The following is a 27,392-nucleotide window of genomic DNA, read 5'->3' on the forward strand; positions in this document are numbered from 1 at the left end:
TCGTGTTCTACTAGTACTAATTTTATACAATGATACACTAAAGGAGAGACAGTTCATAAAGCTGTACAGATAACGGCTTAAAACTTAAAATGTGAGAACAAGCAACTAGTAGTATTTTAAAATTATTAGAAATATTGTATCTAATGTAAAAATACAAATCCGTGCTTTCTCAAGGTATTTCTTTTTAGTATTAACTGATTTGAAACCAGTACAGTATTGAAAAAACCTGGAAACACTTCCAAAGAGGATTATTTCTAAAAAAATAAAATATAAAAATGGCCTAATAACTAGTAACAGGTCAAGTTCTTTATTTCTGAGGCTGAAAAAAGGAAGTACTGAATATTTTTTATCAACTGTAAGTTTGTATACACTATTATTTGCCAACCCTGTTAGAAGTGTAAAAGCAGAATGGTGTCTCTGCCCTACTAATTCTGTCATTTTCCACTTGGCAAAAAACCAGCCTTTCCTTTTTTTTGCTCTAGCACACATGTAAACATAACTCTGTTTAATTTACTTTTTTTGCTGCTAGCTTGGAGTTGCTGATGTTGGCACAGTTTTAGAGGATAAATGCTTAACACACTGCAATTACAGTTAAAGAGGTAGCAATATTAAGACACTGGAGATGAGTTGTTTCCATCTCCCTTCTGGTCTCCTCCCCCAGTTTTTTAGTAGTGTCCAAATTACTTAAGTTACAATATAAGAGGTCTGATTTTATAGTTAGTTGCAAAAACAGTGCCTCTGAAGGGAGTAGTGCATAGCATAGATGGCTAAGCCTTCCAGCACGACACCCATAGCTCCCACAGAGGTCAGTCAGTTGTGGCTCAAGATCAGTAGACTGATGACTTAGCAGATGCCTTGTGGCTTTTAGGGATCTTAGATTTCCCACCCTCTTGATAGCCATCTAAATAGTAGCTTTTGTGAGGTCAAAAAACCCTATGATGTCTTTCTAGCACTTACTTCTGTCTTCCAGGTGGCTTTTTAGTGTCCCCTTGGTCCTATTTGCCTATTTGTATTTGAATGTTAACTTTGGAATTCAGAAGCACCAATGTATTGTCTAATCTAGCTTCGCTTTTTATAGCTTTGCAAAAGAAACAAAGAAAAGCATAAAGATTGAAAGCCAGTAAGCTTACACAGAAGAGATAGGAAGTAGAAAACACGGAAGCTGGGAGCTAGAAGAAAATCTAGTCCATATTCAGTTTCCCAGGTTTTGGGCTTATAAGTAGTTTTCTTCCTTCATATTTAGGGGAGTGCAACAGCTGCACTCCGATTTCATTACACTTATGATCTACCGGTATATGGCCTAACAGGTTTTCAATGCATGAATGAGAATTTTGGTTTTTAGTAGCAAATATTCTTTCAGTCAGTACTTTCTTGGAAGATGAAGGCTTAATACAAGCAGTAAGCAGTAGATAATCACTCTTTCTGGATCTCTGATGTTATCATCATAGATTTTTGACATTAAAAATTTTAGAATGAATGTTCTGTTGTATTCTTGCATTTGAAAAGCTGGTAGAGAAAAAAATGTTATTAGGATAGATTCAAGTTTTACTGCTTTTCTGCTTGTGGATGGACTTAGTATCATGAAGCCTTACATTTAGATGTCCATTTAGATGTTGCATTTAAATCCCCATACTGAGTGCTTCCAATTGCCTAGGAGCTTTTGAAGCTGCCTGATCTGGTATTAAGTATGTGTTTCTAAGATGCGGTTATTGGCAAGATTTCCTCAGCATGACAAAATGCACAGCTGAAATTGGAGTGTTTCTTGAGTAGGGTGTTTTGACTTTGTCTTGAATGCCAACCATTGGTGTGCTGCAGAGAACAGTAATAACAATGCATAGAAAAAATAATTCAGGGTTGAAACCATTTTCTTTATGTTCATCAGTTGAGTGGGACTCTTAATTCCAGAGGAATGCAAAGGCTGTTGGATGTTCACAAAGTAGCATTACTTTCTGCTAATAGAAGGAGTTTAAACAGTGTTACCTGACTGGATTGGTGTTTCGGCATAGAGAAGATGAGAATTAGATGTAGAGCATGTAACTGAGCTTGATTTACGATCTGCTTGTCAGGGTCTGCAGTCACATAGAGCTGTATGAAATCCTACACCAGATGGGTTGTGGTGTTTCCTGTCCTGACAATGTTCCTTTATAAATACACTACTGCAGTACTAAAACAGTATTTCTCCAATAATCATACCATGAATGTAGTTTTTATGTTATGCCATTTCTTTGTTATGCCGTGATATTTAATGTGAATAAATCTTTGGAAATCCCCCTTGATTAACATTTAAGGGAGCTCACCTTAGCATATCTTAAACTGCTACTTGGGGGCTATAACACTGCTCTGATATAATGAAGACTCTATTAAAAGTACCTTACTGCGTATGAAGTATAGGAAGAGGTTAGATGTGCTATTGGAACATCAGGAAAATAACATTGGTTAAATTACACCAATTGAAAAGATGCAGTTTAATGTAACATGGTGTTCCTTTTGATAATGAAATGATTAAATAAGTTATCTGTGTAGTCTTTGACACATTTCATTGAATACAAATAGATTTTATTACCTGGGGAAGACTTCTATAAATGATTTAAGTATACATACCTGTGATTAGAAACCAGATGATGAAATGACAATATTTGGAAGAAAGGAAACTACAAGCCGTTCGACTGTAAGCCTGGCAAGATTATGTAGTCTTGATATGTAAGATCGGAACCCCTGGAGTTTGTCATGTACAGAAATGCTGGCTTGTGGTAAGCAGAGGAAACATTTGCATGAGTAATTTTTTTGCATAAATGTTCTTATTGCTTGAAAATAGTCCAGAATTGTTTTAGAAGTATTTGGTTTTCAACAGATCTTGCTGTTGCAGTCAGTTTTTTGTTTATTTGTGTTGCCGCAGTTGCCTCTGCTTTCCAAGTCTCCCTGAACTTTCTGTGCATCTTTTATGGATCCTCCTCCAGCACTGGCTCTCACTTTTTGATCTGTTGTCAATGCCAATGAATGTGCTGCCGATGGGTGCCTGCACAGCTTGGGGCTACCCGGAGTAGTTCTCAGTGAGCTACTGATTCATTTTCTTTCCCCAAGCATTGGCATTCCATAGCTGAGGAGGAATAGGTAAGTTATGAGAGGGTGAGTGCCTGGCTCCACTGAAAATTCTGGCAGTTCTACTTTTGACACCCATGGCGCTTGGATTTTACTCTTTCTGATCTTTTTGATAAATCTGGATGCCACTTTGTTGAGATCTGTATTATAACAATTATTTTTGTTATATGATAAATTTCTTAAATATGAACTGTGTCCAGTCTGCTGTATTTTTTTCAAATCTTTAAAATGAAAAGGTTTTGACCTGAATTTTTCAAGAAACAAGACTCACTTCTCTTCTTAGCAATTGTATCTTTTTATGTATAATAAATATGAAATTGTAAAAGAGAGTTGAAAGAAAAATGTAAGAAATGGGAAACATACGAGTATCACCTAAGAGCTGGAGGATTTCTTGATTCTGAAGCAATTTTGGGGAGGAAGCGGGAAGACAGCAGTCCTTGGTCCTTGTGCCGGCTGCTAGAGCATGCGCCCAGTTGCCAGCGTGATGCAGTGCTGGTGGCCTGGCGGCGCTTGTCCTGTCTTCACCAACTCTGCTCAGAGCAGTTTCTGGGGGAGCTGGTTGAAATAAAAGTGTCAGCAAGGGAACATTGCAAATTTAGATGACCTATTTATCTACTGACCAATATCTGAAAATGTATTTGGGGTAGGTTTCTCAGTCATCTTTGATATTGTAAGTTCAAAGTTGTTACCTCTGTGCTTTTTTCCTAAAACTTGGCCAATAGTGGCCACTTGAGGAATGTTAATGCTTTTGAATATAGGCTGTGAAGACATTGGAAATCGGCAAGATTCTACTTCTTTTTAAAAATAAAGTGGCTTTTAAAATTCTAAAATAAGCTACTGTGCTTCCAGATTGTCTATCTAGACCTGTTTTCCGCACCTGCCCCTTCTGCCAGTGATTATAAGATTACTATGTAGTCCACGTCTCTGTGGTTTCTGATGTTCATCATATACAGTTGCAGAGATAATCACTCCACTATATTTTGATACAGTAGAATTTCTGTATGGAATTTCAAATGAAATCTTATATTGGTACTGGCTACTCAATTTTTACTCTGTTTTCTCTGAAATGTAAACAGCATTTTCTGCCTTGCTATTTTTCAGTAAACGGTTCATTTTTTCAGCCTCTAGGAGAGGACACTAAGGCACTAACTTTGATTGTGGGGCCAGATACAGTTAGAATATTTAACGTGGCCCCTAGCCTTAGCTTTTGACGGGAGGCCCAGATATGGGTGTCTGTAGACAGGTATCAAGTGCAAGTCTGGTAGCACAAAGATGTGCAACATGTGTCTGGTTCTATGGTAGTGTGGTAAGTGACCTTTCATTTGCTCCAGGAGCAAGGATTTTATGGCTTATCCCAATACACAGCTGGAATATCCTTGCTTGATCCATTTTTTTTTCATGGATCTTACTGTTTGCTAAATCTGCAAACCAATACAAACTCATCTCTCTGGGGGAATTTTCTCATAAACAGGAACTTGTATTTAGCTGGCATACTGGAGCGACTTTAACTTAAATAAGAAGTACAGGTGTACAAATTAAATATCTGGAAAAGTCAATCCCTTGAACAATAGAAGACAAAGATGGAAAAATATTTTCCAAAGCAGAAATCAGAGCCAGAGCATTTAATTGCAGCCAGAGTATCTATTCTTCATACAGTGGGGTAGATACCAGTAGCTGAAGAGAAACGCTATCTTCCCAGTCGCTTGTGGGGAATTGTGAAATCTTCCTTGTCTGCTTCATTGCCTGAGTTCTGCCATAGTGAAGCTGTATTATCCACTAGTTACATTAGTCCTCCTCCAAAAGCCTTTATAATTGCATACAAATGTGAGATATATTGTACAGAAGTTCAAAACAAAACAGAAAATGCAGCGAAATCCCTCCTAGAGCTTCAGAGCAGAAAGTGCAGCTGAGCAAGAATTTCAAAGCAAGAAGTCAGCTGTGAGCAAGATTTCCCTCCCACTGCTTCTTTCTCTGCTGCCACGCATCTTGCATGTCTTTCTGTGAACGGCACGGTTTCAAGGTGAGGGCTGGAAAGCTGTCCCATGCCTCTTCAAACCTGGTGGTAAACCACCAGTGTAAACATGCCCTGGCTGAGCACAACTTAATAACTTGTCCCCTTTTTCCTGAGTAAATGATTTTGTCTCATGTCTTTTATGTGAGAGTGAATTGGAGATCTCTGGTTTCTCCTCTGTGGTTTTGTGCTGAATTCAGCGCTGTCTGTGGATGTGGGCTTAGATCACGATTAGCAGATTGGGCCCTTGCAGGTCTGGGATGGAGCTTCTCTACCTGTCCATCAGTTGTTATGAGCTTGGGTTGCATCCAAATGGCTACATCGTTATCCACTATTTAATTGCAGTCTGAAACTCTTCTGTACACTATACTGAAGTGCTAGTTATAAAAGCAGTCCATGTGATTTTTTTTTTCATAATTCTTGTAAGACTGGTTTAATTTTATTTTGTTAATTTTCAGATTTTTTTTGTTCTGCTCTGTATTACTAGAACTGCAAATAAGTGTATTCTTGTGTATTCTTTTTTTTTTTTTTTAAACCTTCTTATCTTCTAGAGCTGGTCTTAAATAGAAGAACAGTTATTACAAACAAAAATCTGGAGAGGACAGGTCTAGCCTAATGTGGCAGCCAGTGATGGTAGTTGGTATTATGACAAGATTTGATGGAGCTGACCCTCTGCTGAGGAGAAGGGAAATAATTTTGTGGTTACTCTCTGTTTAAAAGATACCACAAATGGCATGTTGTGGGTAGTTTACTGAATAGGTATTCTAGGGGAGAGATAACCTGACAGAAATCTAGTAATTCCGACAAGGGTTGTAGTTTTGTAACTGTGAAGAGTTAATGTTACAGTTAGAAAATACACACCAAAAAAAAATATTCTCTTAATCTTGAGTGTTGGATAAGTCAGAATGAGCAAGAATGAGGTATGAATGAGTTAATTTCAGTACATGCTCGAATTTATCTCAGGCTTCGAATCTGCCCTTTTTCAAAATGGGGAAAGCTGAATCTTCATCCCACTGTCTCTCAGAACATGTTTTTTATTCCTTTTGTTGGTTTGAAAGCGTGGAAAAGTTGATGAAAACCTTACAACTTAACTAGTTGGGAAAATTTGTGCGTTTAATCACTGGAAAAGCTAAGAAACTTTCAGGTAGTTTCCTGAATTCTTGAAGGTTTTACCGTTATTGTTTCCAAATATCAAAAGTGAAGGAGTTTCCTCACAAAGAGTCAGAGATTGAGTTGTGATTTAATTTATTAATCAAGCTGTGCAGCTGCAGCAGGCAATACAGTAACCCACAGCAGAAAGACCATACTGTGTATCCTGATTTGTTCTGGAGCTTCTTGTATAGGTCTTTATACAGGATTAATCCTAATAGCATTAGGGTAGTAAGACATATTGCTAAGTAGACTTAGACTACTAACAAAGACTTAAAACAAACAAAAAAAAATCCTTTGGACATTGCTATTAAATAGCTGACATGACATCAACCTCTGTAACCAATTCCCTGCTTTTTCTCAGACATCACCTCAGACAAAAGGGAAACCGAGCAATGGATTACTGGGGACCATGATGGCATGATCAGCCTTTTGAATTAAAGGCTGTTGCCATCCGGTTACTCATCCTTACTCAGAACGCTGTAACGAAATGCGGTATAGTCTTAAACCGCTAGTTAAAAAGCAGATTTGATAATTTTAACACTTGGGTTTAACAAACCTTCTATTTCAGTCAAAAGTACCCAATGGTATAATGCATCTTAGATAGTTTTCAGATAATTTAATATCTTAAATACTGATATTTTTAATTATTCTGAAGACATACTATCAGTAAGCTTAAACCAAATGTGAATGCTGAAGATGGGATTTAAATTTAACACTAGTCTTTTAATGGTTTTGAGGCAAGAATTTCCATAAATTAGAAGGGATGTATCTAAAACCGTGTCTTTCTGGTTTGATATACCATGTGGGTGGTTTCATAAATCAGATGCAGTTAAAATGACAACCCATAGTGAATGCTCTGCTAATTTAATTGTGCTAAATGATTCTTTTTTTTAATCACTGTAATACATTGTGATAAATGGTTAATATGATCCGTTTAAAGGCCGATGTAAATTTCAGCAGGTTTTTTCCCTCCTGGCATGTGTATTGGTTTTTTCCGTGGTCAAGTGTAAATACTTTTCAGTGATATAATCAGTTTACATAGTAATTTCAAGCACAATGAAGCATTGCTTGTTCAAGGCTAAGCATACCCTTTTCACTTGAAGTGTGGAGCTATCGCTTCTAAAATAAGTAGTGCTCTTAGATGCATCGGTTCTTAAGTGGTTTGCTCTGACTGTTGAGATACCTGTGAACTTCTGAATACTAATTGTTGAAGAAGACATTTCTTTTGCAAAAAGAAAGCTGGTGTATGATAGGGACAAGGGATAAGTCCCTATGCTTCAAAATGGAGAGGAGGTTTAATTTGGGAGCCCGGGTTTATAGAGGGATGTTCTCTGCCACCAACAGGGTCCCTGGGGGCTGTGACTGTGACCCTGCCTTAGTGCTGTCCCCGCGTTTCACAAGGGGTCTAGGCCAAAAAAACCCATCTGAGCTGACTCCCACTCTGCTCTCCATGCTGAAAGGGATGAGTACAGGTGATTGCTGCAATCACAGTACCAGGGTTGTGGTATGTAGCCATGGTGAAAAGCAGTGCTATGAAAGTTTATGAGAATGCTTTTGGCATTCAACATATGCATACCATCATTTTTGAACTGCATGTGTGGCAGCTGATTTTTTTAGGGGCAGGGATTCTGTCATCTACATGAGTTATCCATGGATATCTCGTGGCTGCTGTTTGAAAAGCTTGTTGTTCTTCAAGGCGTGTATTATGTACCATTCATTGCTACAGTCTTCCTTGGATACCAGCAAGCCCTGGCTGTGAGGTGGCTTGTTGCCTTCCCCATCTGTCCATTGCTGCTTTCCAAACAGGGCTTATGACCCTCCTGGTGGCTGGTCTGGCATTTGTTTTTCTCCTCTATGCAGAAGAAGGAAGTGTGAGAGAGAAGAGGTGAAACACAGAAACAAAAAAAGAAGCCCTTCTGGAAGTTATCTGCCTGTCCCAAGGTACTACACTGTGCTGATGCCATCTGCTTCATGCAAGAGCCAGTTCCAGTTGATGTCCTCTAAGCAAAGCCTAGTTCTGCCTCCCTGTGTGTTGCTGGAGCTGTGGCTAAGCCGTTCAGCTGCCAGGCATCGTCTGGCTCTAAGGGGGTGGTGGTGGTGAAGTCCCCAGTTTGAGAGGGGAGGAAGACAGGCAGCAGCCTCCTTAGGTGTGTGCAACGCTCCCAGTGGTTTCTGTGGCCAAAGCTAGAGCTTAGGTGGGGCTAGGGAGGACTTGGGAACCTGAAATCCCCAGGTTGTGCCATATTTCTGCTCTGTTTGCCCTGTGGAGCGATACCATAAATGAGGGGACATTTCAGAGCCTCTTGATGCATCGGTCTGCTCCATTGCGCTGCCGTGTAGATGTCTGGCAATGTGAGATGTTATCCGATGGGAGGGGGGATCCGGCCCATAGCAGAGAGTGGACTGTATAAAATCCAGGCAGCATTTCTCATCAATTTCTGAACAGGAAACATTCAGCTTTTGGCTAAAAATGGAAATTTTCCTTATTTTTTTATGGGTGCTTTTATTTTTTTGGATAAAAATGAACTATTTTGTTACTGAAACCATACACTTCATGGAAATGAAACTTGTACACTGGAAATAATACCTAACAAAATACAGTTCTGAATGAAAGTATGTATCATCTTTTCAAAGCACAGAAATTTTATGAGGAGCTATAGCAACTGAACTAGTCGTTGAAAGAACACGTTAGTGATAGCCTTGATTTTGAACAAGGAAATGTTTAATACTGCATAGCCTCAGTCTTCAGACGCTTACTTACTGCTTACTCCCTCTGTACAAATTATGCTGCAAACGTTACTGTGTCTAAAATGGTACGCCTGTCGTCTTGGACCTTGGAAATGTTGGAGGCACAAATGGGGTAGCTGGCAGACATGGGAAGCTGTGAGTGGTAACTGAAAGCATGAGTGCCTCACATGGTTATAAGGTGAATATTTCGGTTTGAGACTGAAGATGCTCGAAAGTAATTAGTAAGAATCTGTTTCCTGATAGTGTTGCCAGCTCATACTAATACACTTATTTTGGGATAGCCTGTTTAGATTTGTTATTTTCCTCTTTTTGTGGTCTTCCCTATAATAGAGCTTTTTGTTTGGCTGTAAGGTTGCAGGATAAATCCATGAAAATGAATAAGTCATGGTTCTGAAAACGAGTAGGATTTGACTATTAAACGTGTCTATAAAATGCCAAAGCAAATAGTAGGTGTAAAATTTCAAATGAAAGGAGAGATGCCTGCTAGATTGCAGTTCTGAGCCACCACAGCCTTTGGCACTGGATATTACAGCACTGTATCGGCACATGTACCATTAAAGCGTTTGACCTTTCTGGAATGTACCTGCCTTGATCCTTCTGGTTTCTGCACTGATGGATTTAAGACACCATGGTACTCCAGCTGTACTCCTTGATGTAACTTCTCAGTTTCCATAAAACACTTCTATTTTAAGGCATTTTAGTTTAGTCTTTATTCAGCACATGCCTATACCAACACAATGCGGTTAAACATAGTTCTGTGCACTCTATTGGAAACAAATTTTGGCCGGTCAGTGGGCAGGAGGAATGGGTGGGATTTAGACTCATTCCAGGAACCTGTTCATGTTGTTTCTGCAAGGCATGACTGAAACAACATTTTTAGAGCAAATACTTCTAAGACAAACCCAGTAAACTACGAAAGAGTTCTGTACACTGTAGGAAAGAATGCTGGGATGCATTTGACTTTCTAGCATGTGTAAATATTTACTGTTCGGCTTTGTGCTTCTTCTTCTAGACACTACCCAAAGCAGTCCTTCACTACAGTGGCTGATACACCAGAAAATCTTCGCCTGAAGCAACAAAGTGAATTGCAAAGTCAGGTAAATCAAGTAATTATTTTGTCTCATTCATATTAGACTGTCAGTCTGCTTCTCTATAGTTTTTCTAAGTGGTATTAGTATTTCTTCGTACTGATACATAGCAGCACTCTAATTTAACTGTAAAAATATTTGTAGATTGGTATAACACTGAAAAACTCAGGATTTTATTTTTGATCTAACTTATACTAGTTACTGTATTATTGTAAGTCCATTGACATTGCTGAAATCCTTAACTTTCAACAGTATATAAGTACAAGTAATTTTTAATGTTTGAAATGTTATAGATCAACATGGTTCATTTGCCTTAGACAAACTGACATTGTTAGCTTGCATCAAACTTAATCATAAAATAGCTTGCGATTAGCAAACAATTAATTTGTCATTAGGAAATATTTAGAAGCCTTTAATACTTGTCAACACTGAACTGACCGAATGATCAGTTTATGGATCTGTTGTGTCCTCTGTGAACTCATATATGGAGCAATCTGTAAGGCAGTTATCAATCAAAACTTAGGTAGGTTCATAAGAAATACACTGAAATTAAAATGCAAAAAGAAAAGAAGGGGGGGAAAAAAGAAAAAACTAGCAATGAAAGCTTATGTGACCCAAACATGGTATTTGTTTACTATTGTTACTTTGCAGTCCTTAACATACAGTTCTTATTGATACTAATTCCTTAATATCTGGACAACCCTGCTCTTGCCCCCAGTATCACTTTTCCTGTTGTTTCATTTTATGCAACACTGGAAGATGGCCTGGCTGTGTGAGACAATGGATAACATTTGATTGCATTTCATTTTGTGAAAGCTGGTGTGTGGTTTTTTTTTTTTTTTTTTTTTTTTTTTTTACTATTGTGGTTTCAGTCTGGCTTTAGTTGCAGTCTCTCATTATAAATTGGTAATTATCATTGTCAATTAATGTAATAAAAACCTATAGCAGAAAAGAGACAGTAGGCAACAAAAGCTTTCTTGTTTAGGAACCTCTCTGTAGGTTAATGGGTAAAATCAAAAGAGTGCTAAAGAGAAATGCTAGCACAGATATTTAGCGTGATATAATTTTCAAAAAATTCTTTACCTTTGGCCATTACAGTTATTGATTACAGAACTTAGAGAAATTCTTTCATTATGAGATTCTGCCATCTGGAAAGAGGAGAGTTTGTTGAATGTCCATCTCTTCTTGACTTCAGTGGATTTTAGAGTGGAGTTGCTTCCTTTTCTTGTAGTTCAGTGCTTCTGTGTCCCATAGTTACCACTCTGCGCCGGAGGTGAGGAACTTGTAAATTGTAGTTTCTACAGGTCTGTTTAAAAGAATAGAAACTTTGAGCCCACTATTTTTTTAGATGTTTGATAGAAAATGTTGGGACTTGGGAGAATAATAAAATTGTACTCCTCTTTCTGTCAGTTTTTCACTGGATTGTCTTGTATATCTGCGCACCCTCCCACGTGCACATGGGTATCTACAAATCTGAGGCCAAAATTTAAAGCCTATCAGGTGTATGCTTTGCCTATGGCTACCGCTCTCTGCTTATCCTCAGGGTATCAGGTACACCGTGGGTGAATTTGCCCGCTGGGACTCTGTAAGAATTCAGCTACATTAGTCTCATTTAGTGACTGTTCTCTCGTCATGGGCAGAGTGGAAGAGAAGCCGGCTGATTACCTCACGGCTACGTCACCTGCCTTGGCAGCCTTCTGTGAAAAAAGCTGAGACAAAGATTTCAAACCTTGTGCTCAGAATTTTTTACCTTAACTCTCATGTGAATCGTGAGCCTTAATTTAAAAGGGAAGCCTCCAAAGCCATACTTTTTAAAATACTGGCAAAAGATAGATTTTAATGGGACTGATTTCTGTAGGCACGTAGGCTTTAACTGGAGAGTTTGTTTGAAGTTGGTTGAGAAAAGTATGGATGGGAGGAATCCTGTTGTGGTGTTTAGAGAGTACAGCTCTCCAATATGAAGTCCAGACAGATCAGACTGTCATTTAGGAAATGTACCTTGTCTTAAAGCGGTCTACTTTCTCCATGGTTATTGTGATAATACTTCTGAGGGACTAGGGGCTGTTGAGAATTGTCAAAGAGGTGTTGAGGTCAATCAGTAGGCATCAGTTTAAGACTAATGTAGCAAGGACTGAAATAATTTCTGGTTTATGACTGTGTGCCTTCCCAATACGTGATGGGCTTTGTCCATCTCCAGCTCACATGTTTCACACTCACCTGTATCAGTTGCCTGTCTTGGCTAAATGTTGACTAACTAAAGGAGCGTGGTCTATTTCTAGAGCCTATAAGATAAATGGCTTTCCCTAACCTATTTGAAATATGCTGATATGGCACTTTGGAAGTGTCAGGAAATTTGTTCTGGTACTGTTCTCTTCTAAACAAAGGACTTGGTATCCTAGGACTGGATAAGCAGTATCAATGAGAAGCTTGGAGTTCGTTTGTGTATAAACTTGCTGCAACTGTTCGCAGTGCACTGGCATAAAATGTTAGATAAGGATCTACTCAAAACTTTCTACAGTGTGCCTTTTTTCAAGGTAATTAGGGAGAAAAAGATTTGCAGTCGATGCAAATACAGTTCTAAATTATAAGAGCACGAATTTACCTACTTGGAAGAAAGGCTGTAATGTTTCTGATCATCGTTTGCTTCCTTGGTGTTGATTCACATCAAGACTCTGTAAAGTAGCCTAGCCTGTAAATTGTTTTAATGCTGAAATAAAGATTCCAGGGATTTTTCATAATCCAATTTAAATCTTGTCATAAATTAAAAGAATTTCTGTAATAGTTTGAAGAGTATAAGGACAGCGAAATTGCCATCCTGAATCGGCTTTATTGGCCGTCTGGTCCATCATCCTATCTTTTCAGAGAAAGTTGCAAGACTCCCAGTTGAAACAAATACACAATACAGAATTTGCCACAGTTCAGGTCGCACACTATTTCAGTGCCATGCAATAGAAAAAAGTGTGTACATGGTTCAGGAAAAGCCTTTGACATGAAACCAAACTTGGCTGGGTAGAATCACGTTATTACTGCCTTCCAGTTTTCATCAGAGCTGCTTCAGCCTCCTTCCAATGCAGAAACAATTTTGGATTGAACAAATTCTGCGCTAGGTAATGTAAAAAATTATGCTAACTTCTGAGTAAGGAGAAATGCTTTTCTACAGTAATAGCTGCTTTCTAGTTTCTAAGTAAACATCTTTAATGCTTTTAGTTCTGAAGAGGCAAAACCCTGTGTTTGACTGCAGGACTCCAAGTGTCTTTTCAAAATCTGTAGCTTTAGGACTATTGTTTATCTTACTCAGCAAAGCAGGAGGAATTGGTAAAGGAAACACCATTGAATATTGTATAAGCTGAGAGACACGTGTTTTTGTAAATTTGTTTTGATTTTCATTTAAGCAGCAATTGACAGTGTTTTAAGTTGAAGTGTTGGGTCCTCTATCAAGAATCCATTAAGGTCAGCATCAGGTGCCAGGCTGTCATGTTGACATAACATGACAAGAGCAAAACAAACAAAACCAAAATACTGTTTTCTGGAGGAGTCAATAGAAAATGGATTGCTCTTTAGAACACTTGAAAAATTATGTTGTTAAGAAGTCGAAGGGCAACATTTAAAAGCTTTCCAGGGAACGTTCTCCTATACAATGTAATTTCAGAGCTTTAATTTCCCTTGTTTAGCTTTTTGCTTCCATTGGCTTTCATTCAACTTTCATTTCAAGGAGACACAAGTGCATTTTAGGAGATGCTGTAAGTTTGATTTCCCATTCTGGAAAACTCCAGTGTGCCTCCTGACTGAAGAAAAACAAGTTTTAAGGTCTTTCATCCTCTGAATAAAGAGTACAGACAGGGATCCAGTGTCTCAAACAAAATTTTTCTTTACATTTACATCCCTGTCTTTACGTTATTGGGGGTTAAGGCAGCCTCTTACTCCATAGCATACAATGGATACTTTCCACATTGTTCTTGTCTGTGGCAATGCTGTGTAGATCAAAAGTAGCAACTCCAGTTGAACTTGCAGAAAGAAACAGAGATGTTCTGCAGCAGTTCTTGGCAGGAAGGATGTCGAAGTGTCAGATCAAAGGGAGGGCTGATGTTTAAGTTGGGTTCTCATACTCCAACACTTTCTGAGGAAATATACTTTCTGGTAAGTCTTGGGGAACTTGGTACAAAATCACGGGTATCATCCTATTACCTTCTTGTCCTAATCTTTGGTGACACAGCCTGAAGCTGCTATCCATGGAAACTCCCAGTGCTCCTTTTCATGGGTAGAAAATACTTCTCTTGTACTTATCGTGTAGCAGCTTGGGTAACTGAACGTATATGAGGTGTTTTTATGTAGGAGGAAACATACATGCAGTTTTTCTTGTTAAACAGAGTTCATAAAATGTTGTTTTTCAAGAAGTACCATCTTTCCTTAGGAGACATACTCAACTGAATCAAGCTGTTATCCTAATAGTCTAATATTTTAAGACTCCCTACTTTCTCAGGAATTGCTCGGGTTTGAATCTTTATCTGTCAACTCTCACCAGGATAGTCACAGTAATGTTGAGCATTTGGAAGAGGGTGAACCTCAGAAAAGGGAACAAAAAGTTCTTATGGTCGGATGTTTGCCTCTAGGATGGCCATACTCCTCTCTGTTCAGGTTGAAGGAGAGCCAGACTCTGCCTTGCAGTGCCCTGTGAAAGTGCAAGAGACGATGGGTAGGGTGACTGAACACACTGGCACAGGTTGCCCAGAGAGGTTGTGGAGTGTCCATCCTCGGCGATTTTCAGAAGAGGATGGGCCACAGTCCTGAGCAATGTGGTGTAGTTGAGTTTGCTTCAAATAGGGTGATGCACTAGATGATCTCCAGAGCTCCCCTCCAACTTCAGCTGTTCTCAGATTCTGTGACTCCTCTCTGTCCTGTCCTTCCTCAGGTTCCCCTTGACCATTTCTGTTGTCTTCTTTCTTGCCTTCTTCTCTTTGCCTCTGTGTTCCAAGGGTATGTGTTGGCAAACTTCCAGGCAGATTCTTTTTATTAGCTGTTTTTCTTGATTTGTTAAAAAGCTCTTTCAGTTTATATGCTCTGCTTTTATGGAGTCTTTGGAATGAACTGCCACAGTGAATGCTATAGGGGAACAAAATGCTGGATGGATTACTAAAGCAGACATTTAATGGATTTCCTGGGGTATCCTGAGTGAGCTCGTTGGAGAAGTCATGGGGAAAATGGTCCTTGAAGCTAGAGGCAAAGATAAAAATATTCTCTTTCAGCTGAGGAAAGGAGGAAGAAATATGGGATAGCACGCAGAGGGGCCTGGTTATAGCTTTATGTGTGATTTTGTAAGTTGTGCCGGAGGAACCTGGAACAGAATTTAAAGATGGGATTTTTCCAGGTAGCCATCAGGTTTGTTTATCTGCTTCTCTCTCCAGTTGTCCAAGGTTCTGAACCCAATCCACCATATGTGTATGAAGAGAGAGGTGAGAGAACGAGAGGAGTTCAGGCTTCTCAGTTGTCTTCTTGCTATTACTTGCGAGTGCGAAGTCCTGGAGTAGTTGATTTGGTTTGTACATTAAAATAAACTCAGACTGCCTGCAGTAAGTTCTCCCGTGCTCCCCTGTGAGCTCCTGCACAGTAGCATTTTGTAAATCATGCTCACCTACTAAATGTGATTTTTTTCAACCCATGGTTTGTTCCTTCTTCTCCTCTGAAGACTATTTAAATGACTTGTTTTATCTGCATGAGTCAAAGGCATAAAAAAATCATGCTTGATGTGAATAATACGAAGCTTGAGAGGAGTGCAGGAGGCAGAATGGATTTCAGTCTTCTGGGAAAATGGTTGTCACCTCTTCTGATTGTTATCTTGCCGAGTACGAGAGGGATTCTGTCCATAGCCTGTCTGCACCGGACTGACTCCTGTTACTGTGCTACCATACAGCTACACTGCTCTGGGTTTTTTCCTTCCTGCAGTTAGTAGACAGGCTGTAAGATTCAGGATGTGGCAGTAGTGCTTCCTCTCTGCTGCTCCTCACTCACAGAGGCTGGACCAGCACGTGGAGATAAACAAGGTGTAACCCTGTGATCAGGAGACACCAGAACATGAAGTAAAGACACCAAACAGTGTGTAGTACTGTGATAGTGGATAAACAGATTGGGAGGCAGAGAGGGAGTTTCTCTGTGGAATACATTGACGTGTTTTTGTGTTACTGACACATTTGTAGCATCCTGAAATTCTTTGATTTCCCAGGTGGGAATACAAATCTTCTGCTGGGATATAAGATATGATTGTGGACTACTTTTGGAAATAGAAGAGAAGAGTGGTTTGGTTTAGCTTTAAGTTGTTAAGACTGAAGTCTTAAATTGATTCCTGGTACTGGCTGCATATCCTACTTTTATTTTAATTCTTTTTTTAAATCTAATATCATTGGCCTGTATAATTGTACAGAATTTTAAACTAACTTCCAATGGTAATGTACTGGTCAGTGTAACAAAAGTTACTTGTATAAAGAGGGTGGGATAGTAGGTTTTTTTTTGTTTTTACTTGTTTATAAAAATAACTTTTTCCTCATGATTTTGACTGCTCTTTCCCCTATTTTCTTCTTGGGCCAGATCACGTCTTGAAAATCAGTAGGTTAAGCTGTGTAGATAAAAGCAGTACATCCTCTTCCTGTTTCTGAACCTATGTTATTATGTGTATCTGCATTTATATCTAAGGGCACAATTACAGGTTTCAGTGCCTGAGCAAAGCAACTGCTTCAGACCATTCTTTTTGTACTATTTCTTCATTTCTCTGAAAAAAAAGCTGCAAAGATGATGATGGAAGGATCATATTGCAAAGCAAAGTGGCGTACTCAGCCAACATTCAGAGGAAACTTTAGACAGACTCACATGTGAGCATCTATGGAAAATATCCACCTATCTAACTTTTCAGCCTTTCAGTGTTGATTTGATGATACAAAAGCAAAAGTGCCAGCATTTTTTTTTTTTGCTTTAGTGCTTGACCTGTTGTTAATATCCATGGTGATTTGAAAACCTGATGTAATTTGGTAGGGGAACCAGATCTGAACTACATTTAAGGAAGCACAATAGTGTCTGCAGAGGCTCAGAAGCAAGCAGCGCAAACTGTTCCTGCTGGCCAAAAAAATTATGAAGTCTATAAAATACACAGTCGCAGGAGAAAAATCACCTCTCCCAGTGCCAAGACTCAGAAGTAGGATGCAAAATATATGAATAGAATGAGATCCATTTTTCTAGTATATGTGGATGAGGAAAAAAAAAAATAATTGTACGTTTTCTCTTTCACATGTCCATTTCAGATGCACATAATGTTTAACTGTAAAAAGTGAAGGGATAAGACATTTACATGAGATATAGGTAATTCTTGTTGGCAGGGTGAGGGCAGAGTGGTCATGATTATTACTTACTGAGCAAGCCCATTTTAATAGACTTTCTTATGACATCGAATCAATGTACAGCAAGTAGAACATCCTTAACAGAAAATATTAGGATCAATAAAATCAAAAGTGATTCAGACCACCTTTACTTGTACAACCAGCAGTAACAGAAAGGGGACAAAAGAGAGCTACAAAATTCATAGCTGTTATTTGTAAGTTGAGTTGTGGGATTCTTAACTGCATCAGCACTTGTATTGAAATTGTCTGTATTGAATGTATTGAAATGTCTATAACTTTTTAGAGGAACAATTAATAAAAATACTAACTTAAAAATTAAGATGCTATCAGAATTTCTGCAATTTAAAAAAAATATTCACTTAATCGCTTATAGTCTAATCTTTAAAAAAAAAAATCCTTTTTTTTCTGGGTGGGGAAGGAATGGGGAACATGCACTGAGCTTGGGCCATACTAACATGTGTGTTCTTTTTCATGTCTTTTCAGTTTTCCCTTTTGACTCTCTTGAGCTTATTTCTGCTGTTTATTTTTGGAACCATCTTTTTTAAATAGTTGCTCCATGCAGCTCTGTTGCAGGAAATGGAATGCTGTGATTCTTGTTAGTTCTGTTTTTCTTGCATTACTGCATGGTGTTTAAACTCACATGAAGGAAAAATGCATTTAGTTGTAGAGAATTCAAGATGAAAAACAAGAACAGAGCGATTGTCATTGGAAGTGAGGCATCCAGGGACCGCAAATCAGATGCCGAGGACATATCTGTACTGCTAAGTACAAGAGGGCCAGGAGGAAATTCCTGATCCCAAAGACAAGTGGTGTGTACTGGCTTATGTCCACACTGTATATGGCTGCTCCCCTTGCAATGGATATATCTATTTTTCCAGTTCCTAGTGTTTGAGATAGTGTGAGGGCTGCATACCAGCCCATCAGTGGCACTTGTGAAGCATGAAACTGAGTGTCCATGAAACCTGATGGCATGTGGGGAGTTTGTGGGGTGAGGGTCCTCTTGGTTGTGTGGAATGGCTGATCAGGTCAAAGGGAGCAGAACTGGTGCAGGCGTGTCCATGCTGCCTTTCAGGAGGGCTCCCTTGACTGGAGTAGACATGAAGCTGTGCTTGGTCTTGCCTTGGGGATGGCAGCAGAGCAGAGCTGGGGAACGCTTTCAGCAGTGTGGGGTATCGAGGTGCCAGTACTTAGTTTGTTCCCTTGCCCTCTCCTGTTTAGCAGAGCATTTGTACCAAGGAGGTCTGTGAAAGCCGGAAAATGAGATCACATCACTCTTTCTTTCCTTTCTGGGCTTCAGACCTGCATCTTTCAGAGACTGCCACGTTTAATCAAAAGGGGTCCAATGTAGTCTCGCTTCCTATTGCTGACACTGACCTTTTTTTCCGAAACACTCTGTACTTACCATGATCAGCAAGAGAGAACTTGGCTCGATGGGTGACTGGTCTGATCCAGTGTGGAGTATTGGTAATGTCAGCATTAAAAGGAAGGACAGCTAAGGAGCATGCCGTTACTCATTCACCCTGGGATGTAAAAAAGGAATTTTCAGGAATGTGTTTTTAGTCAATGCACTGAATTAGGGGAACTTGTTTTATTTTCTCGATGTTATCTGTGTCTTCTTCCAGGAAGTTCTTAGTCTTTGCCCTAGACTTCCATTTGTGTAATAGGAGGGATAAATTATCTTTTTTTCCCAGTAAATTGTAGTGGCTGGCATATTTAATAATTTGAAAGTAGCATATGAGTATTTTTGTTAATAACCTTTCATCCAAAGTAAAAGCTCAACATTTTCTTTTCTAGTGTGAGATTATAACAATGAATTCTTCATACATCAAAGCGTTGGATTAACCCATTTGGCATTTCACATTGTGACAATTAATGGCTTCCATTTAGCTCCTCATTTTAAGCTCATATCTTTTCAGAAGTACTGACCTGTTTCTTACCAAGGAATGAAGTTAGTCATCCATCTTGTTATAATGAAACCAATTTTTATGTTCATCTGTGGCAATTTCTTAACAAACTTCAGAGGTTCTGGACTGAGAATTTCTAGAGGCAAGGTTAATTTTTCACTTCATTTTTTCTTGTCCTTACTCGCATGGCCTTACATTAATGTGCTGAAAGAATATGATAAATGACTGTATTTCTCCTAACTGTATTAGTTCTTTGAAAATGTTTTGAATTTGGTCCTTATCCCTTTGTAAAGTTTTATTCCACAAGGATGAGCCACTTTTACTCTTTAGGCAGGTTTTTCTAGTTCAGTTTTTCTAGTTCAAGGGATTCTTGAGAGTGATCATTGCTCACAGTGTTGCATTGATTTGCAGATATCCATGGTTCCCTTTCAAAGGAGAAAGCAGACGGAAAGTTTTAATGTCTATTTGAGTTTACTAATAGATTGAGAGATCAAATCCTACTCTAACGTACCTCTGGAAATTGTCTCAAATCCATAGTTTGTCCCATAAGTGAATATTTTTTTCCTGGCAGCAATAAACTTGTTGCATATTTCTATTGTGATGGGAGCGTAGAATTAGAGAATAGAATTTCTATGAGCATGATTATATTCCTTTTTATTTGATGGAGTTATTTTTTTCGTAGTGTGCATGCACTCTTTAGATCTATATTGAAAAAAAGGAAAATATTGATTTACCTACAGCCTTTCCCCACCTGACTAACTGTGATGGAAGTCTACTTTTGAAGAGCCTTTATAAGTATGCATTTTGTTTGGCGGTTACTTGTATCTGCTAAAGGATTTTAAATTGTTAAGGATTAGTATGTAACAGTTGAGAGCGGCTAGATTTCTTTACCTTTTTGGCTGTTTTTCAAGTGTAACCAAAGTAGTCTATCCAGATGCGTATCTTTGCTTTGTGTAAAACAGCCGTCCCCATTGTGTACGTTGGCAACTGAGTGGTACCCTTTAAATCCATTATTAATTCTGTTTTCGGTCAGCATTTGTTCTGGAGGTGGCCTTAACAAAATGACGAGCCAAAGCTGATTAATAGGAGAAATCCAAGCCTGGTGAGAGTGTTGTGTTCTCTGAATTGGAAGTCTTACAAAATAGAAGCTTTGAGCAAATGAAACGGCAAAAAAAGAGCTTTAGCCTTAGTAGAGAAATTAAAAGCTGAATAAACAAAATCTCTCTCATCCCCCCTGTTCCCCAACAAAACGTAGTACAGCTTCTGGATTTTGCATAGCTGCAGAAGGGCTTTGTCTGCTCCAGCAAGAGACAGTTTTTGCCCTTTGAAGCTTTGTGGATGTTGCACTCTGCCCGCCTCTCTCTCTGAGTGTTTTTCAGTTCTTGATAATTTCTGATCGCCTGTAGTCTGAGCTGTCTGCTCGTGGTGCAAAGAGCACTTGTAATACGCTGATGTGACTGTGAGAAGCAGGAAGGAGGAACTGGCCTTGGCTTGCCTGGTGGTGCAAGGCCAAAACAACACATGAATCAGAAATCGCATGGTATTAGGGCTTTCAGAGTATTTGGAAGAAGAAAGGCAGGAGGGATCCTGGGCAGTCCTACCCCTTGACCCCAATAAAAGGCCATGAGTGTTTGTCAGCATTTTAGTTGGTCATTTTCCTGATGCTTAGGTTACTTATTGATGGGGCTGTTTTAGATCCAAGAAATATATTGTCCTCCTGATTTATTCTCAGATGGTGCAGGGACCATTCAGAGTTCAATGATTTCTTGTAACTGCTGCCTCACAGGATGGATTGAGGTCTATTCGGGGTGATAGTTTGTCAGGTACTGCTATGCTTGCAGGAGATTATGTTGATGGGCTTTCAAGTGAAAGGGTCAGGAAAGAAAGAGAAAGGAAAAAGAGTAGGATTAGTATAATGTTTAACCTTGCCCAAAACAAAGTGAGTGGAAGAAAATACTAAATGCTTTCATTGCACCAAATGTTAAAGCATTGAAGATATTTGGTGGAAACGTTTTTTTTTTTTTTTTTCCCAAAGATTTAATGTTAGAATCTGCCTGGAGCACAGTTTTATTTTTTTCTAATAGCTTACTAGACTGTAAATTTTGAAGGGCAAAATATATAAGCTGTTTTAATTTAAAAAAAAAAAGAAAAACAAAAAAGACGGTAAAAAAAGGCTGCTTCTTCTGGTCCTCTGGCACTAAATAATCAAACCAGAAACCCAAATTAAAAATACTAATTTGATATCAATGACCAAAATGTGAATATTTTCTATTTATTTAAACTTACACTTCAGTTTTACTTAAATTTAATTTCTATATAAATATATCTACATTTAGTGTACTAATTTTTAATCTTTTGTGAATTAAAAATAGTTGAATTTCACTTGAAAGAAAGTAATTTTACTGGGTGAAATTAAACATAAATTTCTTGTTTTAAATTTTTTTTCAGGAAGCATAGATAGCTCTGAAGCTTTAGAAGAAAAGATGCAAACGTGAATGAAGCTACCATATATATCAAGAGCTGTGCTCATTTTTGCAATATAAGATAACTTTTTAAGACCATAATATAATTATCAGTGAATGAATAGTTGATATAAACTTAAATGTGGAAACAAGGTCAGAGGAATGGTCCAAGTTGCTCAGCCCTGTCAAGAAGGGAGTAAGAGAGATAAGTGTGGTGAGGACGGGATGCTCCGGTGCCTGGGTGATAAGGCTGGAATGTGAGCACCCATCACAGAGGCAGGTCGAGCACATGGAACAGCACCACTTGAGACGATAAACAAGAAGTGGAATACATGGCTTGTTTTGATCAAAGGAAAAATGTTTTGATCACTGTATAAGAGGAGAATCAAACAAACAATCAAATAAGGTGTATTTGACTTGAGTAGTGGTTTTCTGCTACACTGTTGGCCTCTACACCCTTACGTTGTTAGTACCGTGCCTTGTGAACATGGTGGCCTTTGCCACCAGCCTGAGCCTGTGGTCACTGCTTATGGAATGCAATGAGCACTGGAGTCCTGTGGTACTGCTGCTGATGTCTCCATCAGCTACTGCAACGACAGCTACTCTTCCTTTTCCATCCTTTTAAATTTAACTCACTCCTTCAGTTAAATTCTATCCTTTTCCAATCTCGCATCCCATCTTACAGCCTGAAGCCCAGCTCTTGCTTTTAGCCTTTGCTTTTACTTTGACTTATTTCTGCTTTGCAATCCAGGCTGCCAGGTTCTCATGATAATACGTGAATTGAACTTGCAGGAATTGAAATATTTTGCAATGAGTGATACCAATGGAAAATGGAGCTGCTGCCCTTGGAAGGCTGTCAGCAGGGCACAGCACCAGCGAGGGCAGAGCTCAGTGCGTCAGCAGCTGCTGAGTGGAGCAGTGGAGGGGATGTTGGAGAGCAGGCAAAAAGGGAGGAGCAGTGGTAAAATACTGTGCTTAAAGTAGAGCCTAAGTTCCGGTAGTTGGACGTTCGGGAAGCTTTCAGAACATGAAGAGCTGTGCTAAGCAGGGCACCTGGCTGTGCTGAGAGCTGTCTCTCCAGACTGCAGCTCTGAATGGATTACAGTTACAAATACACATGTTTTGATGATGGATTAAGTTAGTAGGTGAAAACTCTTTAAATTCCCTCTGTTTTTGTAGATGCTGAAGCCATAGGGTGGTATTCTTCTGACATCTGGGATGTAGTATGACCTGGACTGATCAGAACATTAAAATGGGTTGTATGAACAGTGCCTCTAAAAACCCCTGTTTCATTTGGAATGAAGTGTCACATGGCTGTCTCGGATAAAGACTTATAAAGTAGGGTAGAATCCAATGTCTTGTCACATAGCAGGCAGTGTTTGGATACTGAACGACATGATAATCAGACCAAATTGGGCTTTGCAGGGGACTGGAGTCAAATGAAAGAAAAAAAGACTGGAGAGAGAGGGCACATCAGAACTGGAGAGAAAAGCACATCTACTATCCTGAACCAGCAAGTTGTGGAAAGTTATGCTGGTCATCTTATTTTATAGCACCCTATAGCATATTTTTGCTCTCAGAAACATGGTGAGGGGGCTCACCAAAACCTCTTGGTTAATGTTTTGCCTCCATTGCTTCCTTCTGTTCAAAAAGGATGGGAAGAAACATCCTGGTGACCATAAGTATTGAAGTTATTTATTTTAAATAGAAGCATAGGATGTGTAGGAATATGCAATCTGGACACTCTCCCTCTTTCTGAGGGAAGTTCCACCTGCTCCTGTGAGTGAAGGAATGGATGTTTATAAATGTTCTTAACAGGCTTCTCTTTAATTTTTCATTAGACTTTGTTTAATGGCAAGTGATTTGACATAAGCATCAATTCCTGGAGTATTTAAGTGTTTCTGATTCATTACTTCTGTCTACTTTCAAGAAAATTGTGTTTTACTAGTTAAGAGTTTATGTACATTGGGGACTTCTTCATTAATTTTGTTACTGAGCTCTCTGGAGCCATTTGGGTTTTATATCTCCCTGATGAAAGAAGAACATCTAGATCTGTTGTACAAAGAATACAGGAATATAATTTTTTGTTTTGTCAGTAGTGAACAATTCTAGTGGCTATAATTTTTATTTTATTACTCTTCTGAGAAACCAGTTTGTTTAATTTTCTGATTATGACTCTGGGTTTTTGTCTACTCTTTTAAGCTTTAAATGGGCAGAAGTATTTAAGATCTACTGCAGCAGTGTTAGAGAGCCCAATATTAGCAAAGCACAGTGTTGATTTTAAATGTGACTACCCAGATAATCAGGAAGATGTAGGCTAAGATGAAGAAAAGATTGGGTATATCCTCAGACAGATTGAGAAACTGGCAAGTAGTCACTGGATTTAGTTATTCCAGATCGGTCTGATTGGTTGAAAGGCTGATTCGTGAATGACAAATTTTTTATATGCTAGAAATGACAAATTCAAAACATTGTTTTGAATGGATTTTTTTTTTTTTCCAAAATGTTGGCCCAGAAGTTGAAAACAGTGGAAGTTCAAAAGTTGAAAAAATGCTTTTAGAATTCGAGTACTTAACTTTTTAAAAACAAGTGGGAAAAAAATTCAAGTTAGAAAGTATTAAGAATGAAAGTTGACGCATAAAATGTTTCTGAGTTTTCAGATATCAACACTCACCCCCCCCCCCCCCTTTTTTTTTTTTTAAATTTTGTTAGAAAATATTTATGGAAACATTTCACTCAACTCTCATCAAGACAGCAGGAAGGCTTAATTGTTTTCTTCTCTGTATACTAATGGCTTCCAGACACCTTCTCTTCTCTCACTTCTTATGCCTGATAGAAATAGAGAAAAATACGCATTTCAGACAGTTAAGTTCTCTCTTCCAGTGAACAAACCTCAAAGCAACAGCATTAAGTGTTCCTCCTTAAACAACTTGTGCAAACCGATTTTATCTTAAAGATTTCCTTTGACTCCCAATTTAGTTAAAACTGTGTTTTGATATTAGAGAATGACAGCTTTTTCTGTCAGTGGGAACTGCAGTGTTTTTAGCATGGAAATTAAATTTCTTTTATAAATGTATTAATTTAATTTTAAGGTCATCCATATGTTTTGTTATGGAAAATTTAGTTTTGACACAAAGCACTAGCAACGGGAGGAATAACAGTCTGGCAAATATAACTTGTAGGACTCAGTCAAATGTATGAAATAAAAGTTAGTTTTCACCACTTTTAATAATTACAATATAAAATAAATAAGATGATTTAGCTAATTCTTATCAAATGTTTCTTTGACTCCATAAATCATACAAGCCTGAAAGACATTAGTCCGGTGAGTTATTTTTAATATCTATAAATCTTGCCTCTGATGCATTTAAACCGGAGAAGTTTTTTTGCTAGAATGGAGTGTTTCAGTAATAGTCAGATTTGTTTCTAACATATGCTGAAGGAAACTCATATTTTATTTAAAAATAATATGGCTTTAATTTTTCATTCATTTCCCTCTGCTCCAAAACTTCGGGTGCATCACTGATGGTGGGAATTAGAACTTGGAATTTTACTGATATCAAAGGAAAATATTCCTAGGTTGAAGTGAGCTGACTGTGTAAAGTCACAGCAGGCGCTTCCTCCGCATGGGGCAGTCATCCCTAGCTGCTTGGGAACTGGATGCTGGATAGCTGCTGCTCTAGCACGGGTCCTCAGCTAAGCGAATTTATTCAGCCAAGTAGTTTACATTGCAAAGGCAGTTAAACAGCAGTACTGAAAAATCTTGACTATCTGCCTATGAGGCTGTATTGAGCAACGCAGACATTGGGTCTGGAAATGAACCGACGGCAAAAGCCTTCACTTGCAATCATAGTTAAGTGGCCAAAATAAAAATATCGGATAGGAACTTCTTCATATTACTGGATATTTGGTTTACTAGAGAATTTTTTTTTTCTGCACTGTTTGCTGTTGTAATTACAAGTCTCTCAGAAATACAGTACCAAAGAAGTCAAAGAAATAGTCTTTGTTGTGCCAGTTGGCTATTAAATGGTAAATACTTGTTTGGTAGGGAAAAAAAAAAAGTGTAGTTTTACACTGGAATAATACTTTGAGGGAAAAAAAGTTAGCAAATATAATCTCAGGGTTAAATTGGACATTTATCAATAATGTTGCTTTACAAATAAATAGACCGTTTCCTTTTTGTAATCATTGGGATGACAGCAGTAAATTATTCATCTGCAAACTCTGTTTCTGTACTGAATTGATGGCTGAAGTTCATTGTGCTTAGCAGGCTGATTCATGTTCGCTATGTAAATGGTTGAATAGCTGGCTGTTGTTACTACCGTGGTAATGAGCTACAACAGCGACGGGGAGATGTTGTCTGTCTAAGGGAAAAGACAGATATTTCACCTCGGAAAGGAAAGGTTGGGAAAATGCATTTGCTGTTTGATCTTTTATTTGAAAGAGCAGATCAGAAAGAAACGTGTGACTTACAATTGGGTTATATCAAGCTTATCTTCCTTTACTTGCCAGGTTTTTCTTCTTTGAGGCATGTGCTCTTTGCAGCAGAAATGAAACAACCATTAACAACTGTCCTGACCCTGATTTGGAAATAAATTACTGAAGCATATTATGTCGTAAGGATGTTTGCTTTGTGTACATTTCAATTATTGTAGGAATGTATGCTGTTGAAAAACAGAGGTTATTGCCCTAGTTCTTTCTTACCTCGCTTTCAATTAAATCTGATTTCTGTTACCATAGCATTGCCTGCTCGTGTGCCGCGCAGTCCAGTGCGAGTCATTTGTGCATATTTTCTATTTGACTGTGTGGCTGTTCTCTCTCTTGCTGAACATGGTCTGTATGGGGGGTGGTCAGGCAGCTGTTTTTCCCAACTGATGCAACTGCTAATATGTTTCCTATGCATGAAGGCAGACTTCTACTCAGTACCCCCGGGGACTGTAAACATCATTTTTATCATGTTGGAACTACAGGCTGTGTCAGCCCAGTGAAGTTGTTCTCAATTAGTATGAGGCAGTCCAATTCAGGAGGGAATAGCTGCTCCTGTTCGAGCCCATTTTTCTTTGAGTGTTGCCTACACTGATTTCCAGCTGTTACTGTGCAGCTTTGGGGAGCTAATGGGGTTCATTGGCAACATCTATCTCAAAAGGAGATGCCTGAGTCAGTGTCTAGTTGAACGATTAGAGATTTTCACACACAAAAAACTGATTAATACCCACTTAGCTAATTATCTCTCAATGTACATGATCATCTTTTCCAGTCCAGTAATTAAAGAAAATTAAGTGGAACCTTGCTAATTTGCACTGATGTTGGGAACAACCAATTGCCAATTACTGAGTGTTGTGAATTAGTGCAAATGAAAACAAGCACTTTTTACAAACTGTAGAGTACCATGTGCTGAACCTTACCCAGTAATGCCACATGATTATTAACGCTGCCAGTAACTCACCTGTACGTGCATTTAAGGGCAGAATCTTTCTTATGCTGAAGTTCACCCTTTGTTAACTGCCTGAAGATTACTATCCTGTAGTGGATAGTTTTTCTACAGA

The 27,392-nt window shown here is 38.6% G+C and overlaps 1 protein-coding gene across 2 annotated transcripts in view; it reads left to right on the plus strand.

Moving 5' to 3' along the window:
* NEBL (nebulette) overlaps nucleotides 1–27,392 on the plus strand; it is a 266,173-nt gene that overhangs the window by 64,217 nt on the left and 174,564 nt on the right. For both annotated transcript variants that reach the window (XM_035893257.1, XM_035893256.1), the window contains exon 2: nucleotides 10,023–10,107. In XM_035893257.1, coding sequence (XP_035749150.1) covers nucleotides 10,023–10,107 — 85 coding nt within the window. The remainder of the gene's footprint in view (nucleotides 1–10,022; nucleotides 10,108–27,392) is intronic.

The sequence above is a fragment of the Egretta garzetta genome, unplaced genomic scaffold (assembly GCF_000687185.1).
Source record: "Egretta garzetta isolate BGI_Z169 unplaced genomic scaffold, ASM68718v1 scaffold434, whole genome shotgun sequence".
Taxonomy (NCBI): Eukaryota; Metazoa; Chordata; class Aves; order Pelecaniformes; family Ardeidae; genus Egretta; species Egretta garzetta.